The 18,784-nt window shown below is 44.8% G+C and overlaps 1 protein-coding gene across 1 annotated transcript in view; it reads right to left on the bottom strand.

Moving 5' to 3' along the window:
- CD81 (CD81 molecule) overlaps positions 1 to 18,784 on the bottom strand; it is a 64,985-nt gene that overhangs the window by 3,902 nt on the left and 42,299 nt on the right. Inside the window, exons 3-6 of the mRNA XM_032770400.2 lie at positions 11,926 to 12,023; positions 6,125 to 6,199; positions 1,623 to 1,739; positions 592 to 693 (exon numbers count right to left, since the gene is read on the bottom strand). Of these exons, the coding sequence (XP_032626291.1) occupies positions 592 to 693; positions 1,623 to 1,739; positions 6,125 to 6,199; positions 11,926 to 12,023 (392 nt within the window). The remainder of the gene's footprint in view (positions 1 to 591; positions 694 to 1,622; positions 1,740 to 6,124; positions 6,200 to 11,925; positions 12,024 to 18,784) is intronic.

Raw genomic sequence — 18,784 nt, 5'->3', positions numbered from 1 at the left:
CCATGCAACTTCATGTGTAATTTCCTGGGCCCAATGAAATCAATGGCAAAAATCCAATTAATTTCAGTAGGAATGAAAATTTCACCCCATTGGTAGCTTCCAGCACCTTATTTCCTGCATTTTTGAGTAACAGCCAAGCTGGAGCCACCCCTAGCCCCTAACCGTGGCATGCAAGAGTAGCACCATGCCCTGGACTGACTTCCTGTGGAGGATTTGTTTGGTGCTGAGTAGCCCAGCCATTTCCAGTGGGGCTGTCAATGATGAGGAGATGAGTTTCTTATCCTTACTCCTTTGCTATCCCCACTTACTCTCCCCCAACCCCCACACCTTTGCCAGCTAGCAGAGAGGACTGGCTCCTGAAAGGACATTAAGACAGAAGACGGGTTGTTTAATCTGATGCATTGCTTTCTTTCTCTTCTCGGTGGTAGGGTGATGGGGAAGTCAACTCCAATTCAAGAATTGGGACTGAGCAGCCCCTGTTTCCCAACCAGGGCAAGAGTGAGTTTCCAGGGTGTGTCAAGATTGTAGTAGGGCTCCATGGACTTGCTCCCTCGCCCAACACTATACAGTAGAAACAGCAGCCATCCCTACCTGGGAAAAAGTTTCCAAAAAGGTTTTTTCCTTTGGACAGAGATCATTCTTTAGGAATGAGGCGCCTATGGCCATCATGGTGTTTGCACCGCAGCAATCCAGCTATGTGTGGAGAGAACACAGGGTTAGCAGGCTGCATTTCCAGGTCACAGCTATCAGCTTGGCTCATATGGAGAGTAGCAAACCTCCAAATTCAAGTTCTGATTTCTATGTAGTGCAGAGGCTGGATAGGATAATCCTACCAGATGTGTATTCTTGGCCCCTGGAGATCCCAGAAGATCTAGCTAGAGGAAATGTTGGACGAATTAATCTGAGCTGAGCTCCTCTTCCATTGGATTCTATTTAATGGAGGCATGGGATAGTTTCAGGGTAAACAAAAGGGCTTTTATTTAAACTCAGACCTGACTTAATGGGCTCCATGTTAGACAGAATACTATGTGGGCACGTCATCGTCCTGTCTATCTCAGGTAGCTATACAACATGTCTAAGCATCCAGGGCAAAATATTATTAAGATCAGGATGTAAGTTAGTCTCCAGTGGGCCCTGTTCTTGCCATCCCTTGGTTTAAATACTCAGACCTGGCATCTCCCTGTCACCATTCCTTCAGCTCCTCATTTCTGTTATCTGACAAGCCTTCTGAAAAGAGGTGGTTTTTGCACCAAGCTCTGATAATAGCTAGGCTTGAGCTAACTCGGATCTTCACAGCAAAGACCCTGTGCTGAAAAAGCCTTAATACCAGCTCCTGATCATGTTAATGCCTTTGCTACACTGAGTCCAAGGCACCAGCTGTTCAATCTCACTGCCTCATCCTTCGCAAGTGGAGCAGTTTATGCACAACAATGTTTATATCTGACCACTTCTGTAGCCCTACAAACCAAAGGAGGGCTCATCACACACAGGTTGGTCAGATTACTCCAAGGTGCGTATCTCCTGGGGATACCTGGGGACCTTTTATTTGGAGATAGTACCACGACTGGGTAGATTATTTTATGCCCTATGGAGAGCCCCCATAGCTACCCCAGGCACCTTACCGTTTCGTGGAAGGTCTTCACCACAGTTTTCGCATTAGTTGCATCAGAATCTGACAGGTCTTGTTGCAACGCTTGTTGCAATGCTTGGTCGTAGAACTGCTTCACGTCTTTGGCAACCTAAAAAGGGAGAGCAAGAAAATCCCTCTTAAAGCCACAGACAATAAATCTAAACAGATCCTTCCAACTGCCGTGCAAGGCAGCGACAAAGTGGTACAGATGCCAGGCAGCCCAGCTAATCGCAAGTCACTGTCAGTGTCATTCCCAGATGAGTAAGAAGAGCTGGGCTGTATTTGCGACAATTATGGCAATATCCTATAATATCCTGGATAAACCTTACTAATCTAACAAACTTAATTCAAATACACTTGGGGTTCATTATATTAAAAATGTGGGGATCGTATGGAAACTTCTTTAGAATCATAGGACTGGAAGGGACCTCAAAAGTCCCCTGCACTCATGGCAGAACTAAGTATCATCTAGACCATCCCCGACTGGTGTTTGTCTAACCTGCTCTTAAACATCGTCAATGATGGGGATTCCACAACCTCCCTAGGCAATTTATTCCAGTGCTTAACCACACTCACAGTTAGGAAGTTTTTCTAATGTCCAACCTAAACCCCCCTAGTTGCAATTTAAGCCCATTGCTTCTCATCCTATCCTCAGAGGTTAAGAAAAACAATTTTTCTCCATCTTCCTTGTAACAACCTTTTATGTACTTGAAAACTGTTATGTCCTCTCTGTCTTCTCTTTTTCAGACTAAACAAACCCAATTTTTTCAGTTACCTCATAGGTCATGTTTTCTAGACCTTTAATCATTTTTGTCACTCTTCTCTAGACTCTCTCCAATTTGTCCACATCCTTCCTGAAATGTGGCACCCAGAACTGGACACAATACTCCAGTTGAAGCCTAATCAGCACAGAGTGGAGCGGAAGAATTACTTCTAGCAGGAAGACAGGATTAATGCAATCTCTAGGAGATATTAGGAACTTCAAAGGACTTTCTAGGACAATATACGTTAAGTGGATTTCCTAGGAAATACTAGGGGGTGAGAGAAATGCAAATGACCCACTCTGAATCCACTGTTTTGAAACTATCCCTTGAGTAGAGATACCTATTGTTTGAATACCTGCCCCTGAATACTCCAGTTCAAAGACCTCCAAACCATATAAAAGGATGGACACTTTCATGAGTGCTCTCATTCTGAGCAAAGAGTCTGATGAACTTGAAACCACAAAGCAGGGGAGGTGTTTTAAAGGATTAGTCCTGCCAGAGACCATGCTGGAGGGGGTGATCTCTGGTAAGCTTATTAGCATGCATGTAGATACTTTTATTGCTTTTAATATTTTTGCTGCAATGCTTTTACCTTAAGAAAAAAATATGCTTGTTTAGAAGAACTGTGTGGTAGCTTAACTGTGGGCAGTTACATTTGGTCTCTGAAGAGAAAGCAAGCAGATTTATTTAGGCCAACTATGTTTGTTTATAGAGGTAAGTGGTAGGGACCACTTCCCCTCAGTCTCACAGAGCTCAAAGTACTTCAAGCTACTGAATGCTTGCAGGGCAAAAAGTATAAGCATTCATTACATGCTGCCTTTCACCCAATGATAGCCAAGTATTCTACAAATGCTCTCTCTATACCAGAGGCGGATTACAGTTTTGTGGGTCCTTGGGCCAGAGCAATTGGGGGCCCCTCCCCACTTCTTCCATCTGCAGTCCACCCCCTCCCCACCTAGTGATCCTGCCAAGAAGCAAGGTCGGGACATGGGGGCTTTCCCCACTCCCCAGCAAAAACACTGGGTGGGTGGACTGGGCTGGGGCTCTGGGACATGTGCTCCGTTGGCCCAGTGGCTAATCCGCCACTGTGTATACACAGACAGATGTTTTCAAAGCTGCCTAAGGACGTTATAGCTAATAGACACTGGGTGCCCAAATTTGCTAGACAGCTTTGAAAAACTTCCCCCATATTGTATAAATCACCCATTTGCCCACTAAAATGCAGCCACCTCTGAGGAAAAACGTGGCAGCAATCAAGAGTGCAAAGCAATGATATGCAGTGCCAGAGGTACATGTGGACGCTTGCACAGCTGTTGCCTGCATTGTACATTAATAGAAGACCTCAGGATCCAGGGAGGTTAGCCTGGCACCTTTCACAAGTGCCAAAACTCACTTTAAACAAAAAATCCCCCCTTGCAAGAAAAGCAGTTTTTCCTGAACAGGAAGAGGAGCAGAGGGGAAAGGTTAAACAGCAGAAACAAGAGGGGACAGAGTTCTTAAACTCAATCTGCAGCAGCCTAGCCCTTACAGTGCTGAAAGGGGTGACCAAATCACAGAAACCCAAGATTTGATTTTATTAGTTGCCCTTTTGCCCCCTCCCTTCTGCCCAGTGTATTGGATTTGAGTGTGACATCATCAGGCCAAGTCATTCACTAGCAGAGTCAGGGAAAATTAACGCCCCCCTCCCCCCATGGCAATCTAAGCCATCTCAGCCAAATCAGAAATCAGGGAGTGCCTCTGATGTCATAATGAAGTAGGCGTGGGATGCTGGTTTTATTACCAGATCTTCCCAAGGGTGATGTCATTAAGGGCTGTAAAATGAGGCAAAATGCAGCAATTCCATTTATTCAGCATCATCTGGACTTGACTGGTGAACAAATGCTGCTAATAACATTTCCTCTCACTGAACATGGTTCAGTGCTCCAGTGTGCTCCAATGCCACTGGCACAGGTAAATGCAAGTGACCTTTAGTCAGAGCCATTCAGCAGAGAGGTTTACAGAGTAGCCTCTCCTTTGATCAAACACCCCCGCCAGCCCCAGCACCCCCCATGTTAGTTAGGAGGTGCATCAGCCGGATGGATGGGAGGAAGGGGACGAGGGGAGAAACAGACTGTCAACATTATTCGTCAAGATCCCCAGCCACTACACCCCTGAGCGCAAGGAGAGCAGACACAAAGTGTGATCAGCAAGAACCTAAATTACCCCCATTCATATTCAAATATTAAATTACATCACAAGTTGAAGACACCGCTGCTCTCATCAGGTTGGCAAATCCTTGTCCTCTTTTAGGGTTTTATACTGCTGCCCATCCCCTTGGTATCGGAGCATCTTCCACATAAAAATCAATAGCAAATTCCTAACTGGATTTTATTCTTTTTGTCACCTCTTGGCCTCTCAGCAACATATACCCAGACAAAGTAACATTTACATAGCCCACAGCCATCCTGAAAGGGTTCATATCCTTAGCCACAGTTTCTTTCTAATGAAGTAATGTTTCTCTCCTATGAATCACTGGTTGAATCTTTCCATCCACAGCCATGTGAGTGAGGTCTCTCAAATGGATCTGAAATGGAACTGACAACCACCTGCTTGTGTAGTTTAATTAAACTTCTTAATAAAGCAATTGACTTTCCACTCTCACCCTCACCCCACCCGATGCTGTTTCTCCAAGCACAGTAAATCCTCTCTCTTCTTGAACCCACCAATGGTGAAGTGACCAGAATATTAATGTACAATTCCCGCCTCACTGCAGGATTGCCAAAGTTATCATGCAGAGACAGTTGATCCTTGGAGCATGCGTGCATGTTATACCAGTTTCTGAAGAGTGCTGTGCCAGAAGAAAGGTGGGGGCGGGTCCAGACTCAAAAGGTGCAGCCAGCCCAATCCTACTACCCCTCTTTAGGGAACACTAGTCCCTGATGAGACATCTTCCCTCCAGCATATCTCAATCCCGAAGACAGGGCATATTGCAGTGCAGGGCTGAAGATAAGGAGGAATCAACATGGAGATCCAGGTGACATTATGTAGAGAAGTGAATTGGTGCCTGGTAGGTGGGTATCAGCACAAGGCAGCTGCTGTGTGTGTCTGCAAGGAGGGGTGGGGGAAGAGAGCAGAAAGGGAAGTGGTACTTCTGTGGGGTGGCAAAAGGAGGGAGTTTACTCAGGTCACGTGCGTTTGACAAAGCGGGTAGTCATCCACAAGAGCTTATGCTCCAATATGTCTGTTAATCTATAAGGTGCCACAGCACTCTGTCGCTTTTTACAGATCCAGACTAACACGACTATCCCTCTGGTACTCAGGTCATGTCCTTCATTTCAGGCTCCTCAGAACACATATACTCATCCTGAGGCTCCAAGGATTAGATATTGAATACTGAGATTTCAGGCTGAAAAGTCCACATAGGCTTGGCAGGGAGTAGGTCCATCATTCCCACCTCACGTATGAGTGACCAGTACACAGTGTCTGGCCTGTATACAGTCTCTGTATCTTGTGCATGTATGGAATCTAAGGCAGTTCTATGAAAAAGTATATCTTTCTCTCTCTCTCTCTCTCTCTATGGACACACACACAGAGTGAATCTGTGGCAGACCCAGGAACTGAACCCACATCCCCTGAATCTGATGCCTCAAGCACAAGACCATCTTTCCACCAGCTGGGACAGAACCATAGCAGACTCTTGCACAACCGCATGATCGCATAGGAACAAAGGTTTAAGGGATATTTTTCTTACCAGGTCTTTATTGACGAATCCCCAGATTCCAGCTGCCACTTCACAAGCAAACAGGATCACCAGGCAAGTGAAGAACTGTAAAGACAGATTAGGAGAGGGACATTAAGAGGCTTGACTACAGGGCAGAGAAAAGGGCTTTGGAGAGGGCAGCTCACAGTTCTACTGGATGAAGAATGGGGCAGAATTGTCCCATCAGGGAAAAAATATGGTTCAACTGATGGGGATAGCAACATGGCTTCAATGGCTCAAGGATTCTGTGGCAAAAACATTCTACATGCATGGTACCGGGAGAGACCCTTGACCAATTCCATTCTGGGAACAATTCAGGCTGGTCTGGGTTGGGAAGAGATTATCAGAGACCTGTCCGTCAATCAGAACAAGAGAGAAGGGGGTATCTATGGAAAAAAGAATCTTCCTGGGCTTACAGGGCATGCTGTGCGAGCTTCCTGCTTTGACACAAGTCATTCTAGCTTTGTCAGTGTGGGGATAACAGCATGTACCAGCCGCTGAGGAGCAGCAGTGCGTCAGGCTGTGATTTATGGAGGGTTCTCTTGGCAGCTGCAGCCCTGCAAAGCTACTGCAGTTTTTTGCATAAATATGAATACACATGGTTCTCACAGCCTCACCCTATTAGCACTTAACCCGAATACTCCACTCCTGCCAAGCCAGGATCTCCCTCTACAAGATTAATAGATTACAAGGCCAGAAGGGACCCACTGTGATCATCTAGTCTAACCTGCACAACACAGCCCGTAGAACTTCCCCAAAATAATTCCTAGAACACGTCTTTTAGAGAGACATCGAGCCTTGATTTAAAAATTGCCCATGGTGGAGAATCCACCTTGACCCTCAGTAAATGTATGCCTTATTTCCAGTCTGAATTTCGTCTCACTTCAAGTTCCAGCCATTGAATCATAGTGTACCTTTCTGTATCTGACTGAAGAGCCCATTATCAAAGATTTGTTTCTCATGCAGGTATTTAGAGATGGTAATCAAGTCCCCTTTAACCTGCTCTTTGTTAAGATAAATAGTGATAGGCCCCAGAAGCTCAATCTATACGGCAGGTTTTCTAATCCTTTAATCATTCTCGTGGCCCTTCTCTGAACTCTCTCCAATTTAGCAACACCCTTCTTCAATGGTTGACAATAGAACTGAACACAATATTCCAGCAGCGGTTGCACCAGTGCCAAACACAGACATAAAAACCCATCTAGTCCGACTCAAGATTTCTCTGTTTATGCATCCAAAGATAGTATTAACCCTTTTGAGCATAACGTTTCCCTGGGAACTCCTGTTCCACCACCATGAGGGACAGAACTTTGGGTTCCCAGGAGGACTTGAGGGTTAATTTTCTATTCTGGCTTTGGGAGACTAATGAAAGAAGAAAGAGAAACTAAATCACACTGGTCCAAGTCAAGTGCCATCTAAGTGTTCCTACTCCATTCCTGTGGGGATAGCATGGGGTGGAGAGTCCTCTGAGCATTTCCCACAGCCAGTCCTGCTACACCATTCCCTAGACCAACTCTCTGCTGGGAAAGGCTGATGTCCTAGTTGTCTGGCAGCCAACTTCTTGAAAGCTGAAAGGGAAGAGGTGAATATGCAGATGAAAGAAGACATCATAAAAGAGAGCACCATATTATTGGCAATTGGGATTTCTTTCCAAGTTTCACTCACTTGCACAATGATCCTAGGCAGTCAGGAAAAAGGAGTTTTTAAACTGTACTTGTAACAAAATTATTCGGTTTTTGTGGCCTCTGATCTGGAATGTCAGAGCCTAGACTCCAACATATAAAACGAAAGGGATTACATGAAGTAGAAGTGGCGCTCTTTACAAGAGAAAACTTTAGGCATTTGTAGCCAGTGACTGCGGTTTCAATTGTAACTTAATCCAAACAGTTAGGGCAAGGCTGCTGTAATTCCTAGACTGGACATTAGGTTTCACTCTTGCAGTTGGTATCCTCTGGTGAGAAAAAGATGTTTATTTACATGTCTTTGGAAAGCTGCACTTTTAATCATTTTTGCAAGTCAGTTATGAAACTCTTCCTATATAAAAGGTAATGTTCTGAGATACCCCCTCAGACTCCTGACCAGGCACTTGGTCCTTCCACAGGAGCTTCCTCCCACACAGAACCCAGGCCAGATTTCACACAGAGCCTAATGCAAGCAGGAGCAGAATTTAGACTCCTCATACTGAAAACATGAGCAAGAAAGCTCCATTCAGGCACATGCTATCAAGGCTCAGTGCCTTGACTTAAAGTGCTCCCCAGTAACATGGAATTCACACAGTCTATTCCTTACCCTTCTCCAGAACTGAGATCCTTACTACAGTTTCCCTTATAACAAAAGCCACATTCCTAGGGTCCAGCTAGAAAGCTTGCCCTTCCATTAACAGGAGCCCCTGAAATCTTTTGAAGGTCACATGACTGCAAAACAAGGAGTGCTTTATTTCTTGCCATCCAAAAAGCTATCCAGCATCTCTAGAAGGAAAGCTCTCAATGCATATGGTGTGCGCATTTAGTACCAACACCTTCTCTTTGTGTTATTCTCTTCTTGAATCTCCATTCAAATAGTCATTTCCTTATGCATCTTCCTACGCTCCCCAAAGTTACATCCGTGGAGATGGCGGCAGCACAGAACTTTCAAGGTGTGCTAGGGGAAGGAAACCTTCCTCCTACTAGCCACATAGCGAGAATAGCATCTGTGGCATTAAAACATATTCTCAATAGATCACTTCCGTGGTTCCTAGTCTTTAGCACCTCTGTCTCCAGTCTGGTTTTTGTGGACAATTTAAATACCACTGACTGCCTTGTATTACTCCTGTGCGATGAACATTTTCTTGTGAACACCCATTATCCTTGGCCACACGAGGAGTAAGAGGAAATAAATACCTGGTGGATTAAAACACTTTGCCTTGAAAGCTCCATGCCTTAGTGCACAGTAGCATCAGTTTCCTCATGTAACCACAGCTTATCAGGTATCATTCACAAGGTGCCTCCAGCCGTCCCTTGGCAAGCAAAAGTGGGAGGGAGGGATGTAGTCAACACTGCTAATTTCAGCAGTAGCAGTCAGTTTCACTATGAGGTCTCACATATATTCTGTCATCTGCCCATTAAATCTCCTTCCAGACTTCAAAGGGAGGCAGGGTATTCAATTACTGTAGTTCCTTGGTTTTACAAGAACTTGCTGACAAAGTCTATAACTCAGGATCTCACTCAGACAACCCCTGTCATATTTGCCACTTGGTTCCTCTCACCTTCGATTGTTATTAGTAATTATATCTAGCTCTTAGATAGCACTTTTCATCAGGAGAGCTCAAAACATTCTACAAAGGAGATCAGGATCATTATCACACTTTTACAGATGGGAAACTCAGGCACGAGGAACAGAAATGACTAGCCTAAGATCACCCATCAGGCTGGTGGTGGGAAACCTGAGTTCTATTCCTAACTCCGAGTCCCAATGAGGTGCTCTATGCCCTAACTGGAGAGGGCTGTGAAACATTTTCCCTTGGAAAGCCAAACAGACTGGAGTCTAGTCTAAGATTACAACCCAGTCTAGGACTAATTTTAAACAAATAAGCTCCCCCCAAGTAGAGGCTTTTGGGGTGCTGTGTTTTCTTTAAGGACACACACACAGAGATGGCAGCAGGAAGCTGGCTCATAAGGATAGATTTCTTTGCCAGAATAGAGAGGATGTACCATTGCAATGTGTTTTAATTCCAGGCAGTCCATGAACACACTGGAGCGCTGGAACTTCTCCAGCCAGAACTCTTTACAGCACTGGGATTCATTGCAGACAAACTTCCACCCAAAGCTCAGACCAAAACTTACAAGAGTCAAAGAAAGTTCAGAAATCAATAGTTCCCTCATTCACCTCTTATTTTTCAAATTTTTATAGCTCTGTAGTTCTGGATTCTGAAAGTACCAAAATGTCACAAGAATGAGCTGGAAATATCATAGAATAGTCTATTTTGAAAACGCAGGAAGCTGGACATATGATTAATCCAAACTTACTTCCCACGCCGAACACTAAGGTTGGCCAAGATTCCCTCTCTTTATTAGCAACACAATCATCTCCACTCTCCAATGGTTTAGTTTACCAGGGCTCCATTATGCACGTTCCCCTGTTGATAGATACATACTGGACCATATAAACTGAGGGACTGGCAACTGTTTACCACATATCTAAAGCACCTAGCCCAGTTTTAGGTGCTGAGTAGTCCCTGCTGGAATTCCGTGGTTAATAGACAGAAAGAGAGATGGTGGAGGTCAAGGTGAATGGGGACAACAGCATTGTGTGGGCTTGGAGTTTGTGCAAATGTTAATAGAACAGAACCTGCCCAGAGTCCTAACTGTTGGATTACGCTGATAATACTTGCTTGCTTGAATAACAAATTTCCCAGCATTTACCATGAAGGCCTCACTGTGGTGCTGTAGGAAGCTTTAGCCAAACACCTACTCAGGGCCACAGTACAGCCAGTTAACTCTTAAGGAACTGGGTTATCCACTTGAGGCAGAAACTGATTTCCAGGGTTTGGGCAGTTTGTAGGGGACATTAGGTAAGAAAGAAAAGGGAGGTCTCTGTGGCTGCTTGAAGGCAATGTGTCGAGAGTGGGACAAATAAATGCAGCGAGTCCCAGCTGGCCTCATTCCCCTGTGACTTCTAGAATGAATCTCTGTGTGTCCTGCTTCCTACACCCCTCCCATTCTACTGGTGACTCCTGCCCCCTTCCTGAGACCAAGAATCAGCAAAAGGCTGGTGATGTTCATTAGCAGCAAACTTTCTGATAGTCCAAAACTGCATAGTGCAAACTCCAGAGCTGGCTGGAAAGCAAGAGAGACTGCTCCTCTTCTGATACTCACAAGGAATCTCACTTCCAAAAGAGCAGGGGGTGTTAGAAAAACAGCAGTACCCAGGGAGACTACACTCATCCTCCGAGAACACTGAAGCTATTTATGCCTTTAGTCCAGCGGTCGCAAACTCAATTTACCTTAGGGCCAGTGCCAGTCCTCAAATCCTCCCCCAGGGGGCCAATGTCACTGAACATGGTGTTCAGAAAAGAAAATGTTTACATTGTCTTTTTTATTTTGAATTTCTTAGAAATAACAAACTGTCATACAACTTTATACAATTCTTCACCAGTCAGAGAGTTTTTAGTGTTTGCCAGACACCTGGCAACGCTTCAGTTCTGTCAGTTTGTTGATGTTTGGCTTCAGTGACAGACAGTTGAAACCTTCAGGATCGCAGCAAGGAGTTCATCAGATAGTTGCATTCGGTATTTTGACTTGTTTATATTCATTGTGGAAAAAAGTGACGCTGCCTCTATGGCCTGGCAACTAATGATGCTGCCTCCATGGCTGACTCTGCCCAGTGACTAGTTGAGGGTCTCTCTGTCCCTCTCTCCCAACTAACAGGAGCTTCGGGGAGGGTGAGGGGGGAGAACGGGACATTGCCAGCAGCGTGTCTGAATGTGTCTCTCCTCCGCAGGCCGCAGTGGGGAGGTTCTCAGGCTGCAAATGGCCAGTGGGCCGGGACTTTGAGACCCCGTTTTAGTCAGTGTCTGAAAGATTAGCTCCCATCATCATCATAGACTATTAAAGATGTGAGAGAGCTAGTCTTATCCAGCGGCCAATGCAACATTCTTCCCCTACACGCTGCTCTCCAGTACTCCATTCAGTCCAGTTTTAAACGACTCCCACTACTTCCCGCAAACAAAATTTTAGATCTGTTAAGAGATGCCCGATACCATCTGTTAAGAGATGCCTGATACCATGTAGTGTTCAAGCATTTGTGTCTCTTACCGTTCCCAGAAGGCACTGGGACTCCTGGATAGCACCATAGCATCCCAGGAACCCCACAAACATCATCACTGCACCAACAGCAATCAGGATGTAGATCCCTGCAAAAGGAGAGAGACACAGGTAGGGCAAACACGTTAGTGAAGAGTCTTCACCAGAAACATTCTAGCATTTAACTAGACATTAGTTTGTAGTGGAAGTGGATGGGCCATTACACAAAGTAAAACTCTTTCCCCATGCTTATCTCCCCACCCCCTACCACCCTCGCATTTCCTTATATCTCCTTGTCAAGTGCTGGAAATGGGCCGTTTTCATTACCGCTACAAAAAGTTATTTTTCTCTCCTGCTGACAACAGCTCACCTTAACTGATCCCTCTCCTTATAATGTGTATGGTAACACCCACTGTTTCATGTTCCCCGTGTGTGTGTGTATATATATATATATCTTCCTTCTGTATTTTCCACTACATGCATCCGATGAAGTGAGCTGTAGCCCACGAAATCTTATACTACAATAAATTTGTTAGTCTCTAAGGTGCCTGCCACAAGTACTCCTATTCTTTTTGTGGATACAGACTAACACGGCTACCACTCTGAAACCTGTCATTAGGTCAGTGTGGAGCACTTTGGAAAATCCAACCCTCTCTGCAGTATTTATTTCACTTTGGATTTTTGAGAACAAAAGAGGTGGATATCCCAAGCTCTAAGCACCCTAATACGTTACTTAAACAAATCAGCAGCAATTATGCAATATAAAGCAGTAACTTCAGGAAGACATGTCGTTCAGTAAAACTCAGCCACCAGCATGGCTTTGTCAAGAACAAGTCATGCCACACCAACCTAATTTCCTTCTTTGATAGGGTTACTGGCCCAGTGGATAGTGGGGAAGCAGTACACATGATGCATCTTGATTTTAGTGATACTGTTGAGATAGTCCCATAGTACATTCTCAAACGAAGAAAAATGTTGTCTAAATGAAATTACTATAAAGGTGGATGCACAACTGGTTGAAAACCCTACTCAAAGAGTAGTTATCAATGATTCACTGGGAGGACGTACCTAGTGGGGACTTCTCAGAGGTCTGTCCTGGTCTCGTACTATTAAATATTTTAATTGATGACTTAGATAATGGAGTGGAGAGTATGCTTATGAAATCTGCTGATTGCACCAATCTGGGAGGACTTGCAAACCCCTTGTATGACATGATTAGAATTAAAACAACCTTGAAAAATACAGAGAATTGTTCTGAAATCAACAAGATGAAATTAAATAAAGACCAATGCAAAATACTTCACTTAGGAAGGGGAAAAAAAAATTAAATGCACAGCTATAAAATAGGGAATAACTTGTCTAGGCAGTAGTAGAGCTGAAAAGGATCTGGGGGTTACAGTGGATCACAAACTAAATGAATCCACAATGTGATGCAGTTGCAAAAAAGGCTTATATTCTGGGGTATATTAACAGGAATGTCATATGTAAGACACAGGAGACAATTGTCCTGCTTTATTCAGCATTGGTGAGGCCTCAGCTGGAGCACTGTGTACAGTTCTGGGTGTCACACCTTAAGAAAGACGTGGATAAATTGGAGAGAGTTTAGAGGAGAGCAACGAAAATGATAAAAAGTTTAGGAAACCTGACCGGTGAGAAACGGTTAACAAAACAGGGCATGTTTAGCCTTGGGGTGGGGGGAAGACGACAACTGAAGGGGGACCTGATAACAGTTTTCAAACATGTTAAGGGCTGTTATGATGAGGATGATGATTAATGTTCACTATGTCCACTGAAGATAGGACAAGTAATCTGCTTAATCAGCAGCAAGGAAGATTTAGGTTAGGAATTAGGAAAAAGCTTTCTAACGATAAGGATAATTAAATACTGGAATATATTTCTGAGGTAGGCTATGGAATCCCTGTCACTGGAGATTTAAGAACAGGTTAGACAAACACCTGTCACGGATGGTCTAAGTATACTTGATCCTGCCTCATCACTGGGGATATGGACTAGATCAGTGGTTCTCAAACTTATTTGATCAAGACCCCCCCTCCAGTTTGTGTCTGTAGTAGTTTACACACACACACACACACACACTCTCTCTCTCTCGGGCACCCAGCCAGCAGCCACTGCTCTGTGGCTGGCCAGCTCTAAAGGTAGAGCGGTGGCCGCTGGCCGGGTGCCCATCTCTGAAGGCAGTGCTGCCGGCTAGTAGCAGCACTGAGTAAGGGTGGCAATACCACACCATCCTTAATTCTCCACTGCTGCTGGCGATGATACTGCCTTCAGAGCTGGGTGCCTGACCAGCATTTGCTGCTCTCCAGCTCCGAAAGTGAGCAGTAAGTTTCCTCTCCACTCCCCCAAAATACATTCCACACACTCTAGTTTGAGAACCTCTGGACTAGATGACTTCTTGGGTCCCCTTACAGTTTTACATTTCTATCATTCTATGGCAGAGATAATATTGTGGGAGCAGCCTGAATGTTTGGACTCTCCTAAATTTAGGAGTGTTTAATGTCCCATTGTTAATGATGCATTCATGTAACAGATGTTGCTATGTACAGCCACCAGCAATTGGAGGTAACCACTGCAAGGGAAACAAAGGCAACAAGGGTTGCACTAAGGCAGTCTGGCACAGAAGGAAGTTCCACTCCATGAAACCCAATGGGATTTGCAGTCAGTGACTCTGACGTCCTCATGGCAATGGGCTGGTAATGGTCACTGAAAGACAAAGTAATTAATTGCGGGAGGAAGCGAACTTTCTTCCCAACCACAACCTGTGAGTGTCAAGTATTCTGGTTACCATCAGAATCCACAGTGCTCACTCCTATAGTGTCAGCTTTATAGTTCTTTAAGGATGGGGCTTTTAAGTTCTTTGATGTAGGGACTGTATTCATACAGCACCTTGCATAATGGGATCCCGATCCATGACCGGGGCTCTATCTGCTACTGCAATAGAAACAACACTCTTTCAGTATCCCCTCCATCCTCTTTCCTCCACACCTGAGTACTCTGCATCCATCAGACTGGTTGGAGCCCATTGAGAACTACCCCATTTCCTCACAACCAGGAAGACTTAGTGTGTTGCCCCTGAAGCGCTTCCAGGACCTGCCAAGGCAGTCTGCTTTACACTCTAACACCGGGGGACACAGAAAAACTAAGTGGTCACAGAGACTTTGTCAACTGGAGCAGGAGTCAGGAAGAACGCTTGTGGCAGTTGTAAACCATGGAAGATTTGGGGCCAATAGTTAGAATTTTGTGAGCCTGAGAATTTGTTCCAATTCAGACATCAGCTCAGCTGCCACAGGTCAAGTGGTGAAAGGGAGTAACAGACAGAGGGGATCACTAGCCGTAGCAGGGTGGTAGGAGGCCAATGAGATGGGGAAGTAGTGTCTTGGTGTGTGCATGGGGAGGAGGGTACAGAGGGGCAGGAGGTGATGGGAAGGCATTAACGCAATCTTGTCAAATGAAGATTAGCAGGAGGCCAGCATACAACTCCACAGACAGAGGGAAGGTTTTTAAAGACAGACAAGCTGACTGGAGAAATTCCTTTCTGTAACGAATCTCGCTAAATCCAGTCTTGCTGCCCTCAGAGTCAAAACTTCAATGAGGGAGGAAAAAAAAAAAAGACCTCTGTAGAAAAAGCGAGGGAGCAGCTTGTGCTGTAGGTGATGTTAGATGCTTTTGTGGAGACAAACTCCGCTAAATCCTTATATTAAGAAAATTGGAAATAAAGATGGATTAGAGGAGGAAGATATGTCAATGAGGGGAGAAGGAACGGAAGAGGGTAACTCTCCCATTAACAAAAATCCTAGCAAGTGTTGTGGGCGTTTTGGGAGGGAATAAGTGGGGGAGGTTTGTCGTTCGTATACACTGGACTATGGTCAAGGCAGTGTGTCATTCAGGACTAGAACTGAGTACTTTTTTTGACGAATATATTTGTTTTTGTCAAAAGAATACAATTTTTGGTGCTCTGCAACTTTTCACAAGTTTGTGTTGAATTCAATAGGGTAACCAGATGTCTCATTTTTAAAGGGACAGTCCCGTTTTTTGGGACTTTTTCTTATATAGGCGCCTATTACCCCCCACCCTTTGTCCAGTTTTTTCACAGTTGCTATCTGGTCACCCTAAATTCAATGAATACTTTTGGCTGAGGGGAAGACCCCACTTCTTTTAGAAGTCAACATGCTGGCATTTCAAAATTTGGCCAATTTTAAAAATATACAGGTGAAACAAACCCAAACATGGCCAAATCAAAACATGAAAGAGAAAAAAACAAACAAACCCAACAACAACAAAAAACCCTGCTTAAAAATTTGGCTTTGAGTTGTCAAACATTTCAGTCAATTTGAAATTATGTTTTTCAGGATTTTTGTTTGACAAAAAAATCCCACCAACTGTTTTGGCTTGAAGCAAACTGAATTCCTTCCCCCAGGCGCCACATGTTTCAGAATCAGTTCTGTCCCCAAACAAACAAACAAAAATCCATCCAACTTGCTCAGTTCTGTTTGGGACAGAATGCAGATGTAAAGCCAGGAGGAGAGTTCTCCCATTTTCAGTGGGAGCATGAGGGAGAATCCCCCACCCCTCACCCCAGTCACAGAGATTTAAGGACTGGCAAGGGCAAACTCCTGGGTGTCTCCCAGAAGAAGCTTGTTGTGCGGCTGCTTCTCAGCACTCTCAGTCCTGCCCAGAAGCATGGGCAGACAGACAGCAGGGACAGAACCTCCGCTTTCTCTGCCACTCTCCCTAAAGAGCTGTCTCTAGATAATGAAGTTGCTGCTAGCGTAGGAGGTTCCCTTTAGCATACTGATTATTTCCTTGAATGAAAAGGAGAATCTGAACTGGATGCCAGAGTCTGCCTGTAATGTACTTTAGGCCCGGTCCCTGAAAAAAGAAATACCCGAACTGGATTATAGCCCACTGGAAAGCAATCTGGAATTGGATGCAGCCCCACTTCCAAACTCTGTATCAATTCACAGTAGAGGAGAAAATTCAGGCGCCGGAGAAGCTGGATTTTTAATACAACAGACCCCACGTCCTACTTGGAGCTTCCTAACTGAAGTCCAGAGGATGGAAGTTGTTTCTCAGGGGAAGTGAGGGCGGATAGCCTAGCGGGGAAAGCATTGGGATGGCTGGACCGCACTCTGAAAGCGACACAAAGACTGAAAGGCTTTTGGGACTCAAGCCAGTTTCTTTCTAAGACACAAACAAATGGCCTTTATTAGAGCCAGAGCAATGAAAGCTACTGGAAGCCAACAGAGTGAGATGCTTCTCTACAGTTTATTTAAACAACAACAACAAAAATTATCAGACAATACACTCTTGTACCCTGGAGACTCCACAGTGACCAAGTTAGCCGCTTTCCTGAGGGAAAGGCCGTGCCAAAAGTTCAAGAATCAAGTCACTGAGTCACTTGGGGGGAGGAGGGGGTGTTCTTGTATATTTTCCTCAAACCCAATCTGAGGGTCTGAAGCCCATCTCAAAGGGGCTGGGGGAGAAAGGGTGGCCCTCTCTCCAGACCAGGGGCTATGCACTCAAGAGAATTCCCTTTGCAGTGTGCTCTGCAGCCTGACCTGGAATGAGCAGCCTTTCCTAAGGAAAAGGCTGACACATTAACAGTGTACCTATCCTGGCAGAAAATAGCAATAAAGTGGACACACTTAACCCCGGCCTCTTGGAGTGTGAAACACGTGCATTTTGAACAGCACACTTCAAATCAGGCAGAACGCCCCTGTTCTACCAGGGCAACTCCCATTACTTTCAGGTCCCCTTCCCATATTTATTCTAGTCTCCCCATTCAGATATGGCAGAGACTGGGTTCTCATGTTTTGTCTTTACGGTTTCAGGTCGTGAACTCTGCATAACAGGGTTTGTATCCTATTGGAAGTTGTATAAAGCCCCATGCACCTTTATAGCGCTATATAGTACTGCAATACTAATAGTTACCGTTCAGCGTAAGCTACATTTAGATAATGGTTTTGTCTGCCTTTCACATTTAATTTCTCAGCATGGGTTCCGCCTTTTCCATGATTAACAAAAATTATTAGTTCCTTACTTTCTTTTTGTTTTTTTAATTAAAGATTCTGATTAGAGATGTTTAGAACAAACAGAACCCCAGTGCCCAGAGCATTTTTTCCATTTGAAGACTATAACCCTGTGAGAAGCCAGAGCTCCATTAGTAACAATAGCCAGCAAATAGCTCATTATAGTTTGCAATTTCAACCGATTCTCCACCCTCCGCTTCTAGGCACTATTCTGGCCCTTGCTAGCAGGAGCGTAGGATCCTAGGGCATAGTTCTCAGACAATATAGCAATTAGGACAGTGCAAAGAACCTAGACTGATTAGGCTACCAGCAGGATTTCCTCTCTGAAAGGAGACTGGGTGGTGATGGTGGTGGGGAGATTGCAGAACAGAATAGGAACCCCAAACCAACATTATCCATATAACGGTTTGCTTGCATCGCTTAGGGAATCAAAGCCACACTGTAGCTCTAGCTTCTCTTCTCAGCTGCAGAAATGATACTGAGAAATTCAGAATCTAGTCTCTATGAGAGCAAAGAGTACAGAACCAAAAAGTGGGCCTGATGTGGCTCTCCTGGACTGAGCTCCTCTAAGATTCCTGGGGCAGATGTGATGAGACATACCCTGGTATCTGAGGAATGTCTGAGAGGAAGTCATTCCAGATGTTGTTCTAGACAAGTTATCTCCCTTTCCTCCCCCCTAGTGGTGGGTGCTGTATAGGCCCAGAATGCTGTACTGGCCCAGAATGCTGTACCTCTTGCTGTCAGTGCAGTCTCAGCTTTGCGATACACTCATGGCAGAGGGAAGAGATCTGCATCTTCCCAGGAGGGGCAGGATGACAGACACA

Source organism: Chelonoidis abingdonii, chromosome 4 (genome assembly GCF_003597395.2).
Source record: "Chelonoidis abingdonii isolate Lonesome George chromosome 4, CheloAbing_2.0, whole genome shotgun sequence".
Taxonomy (NCBI): domain Eukaryota; kingdom Metazoa; phylum Chordata; order Testudines; family Testudinidae; genus Chelonoidis; species Chelonoidis abingdonii.
This window is presented reverse-complemented; position numbering and strand designations above follow the sequence as displayed.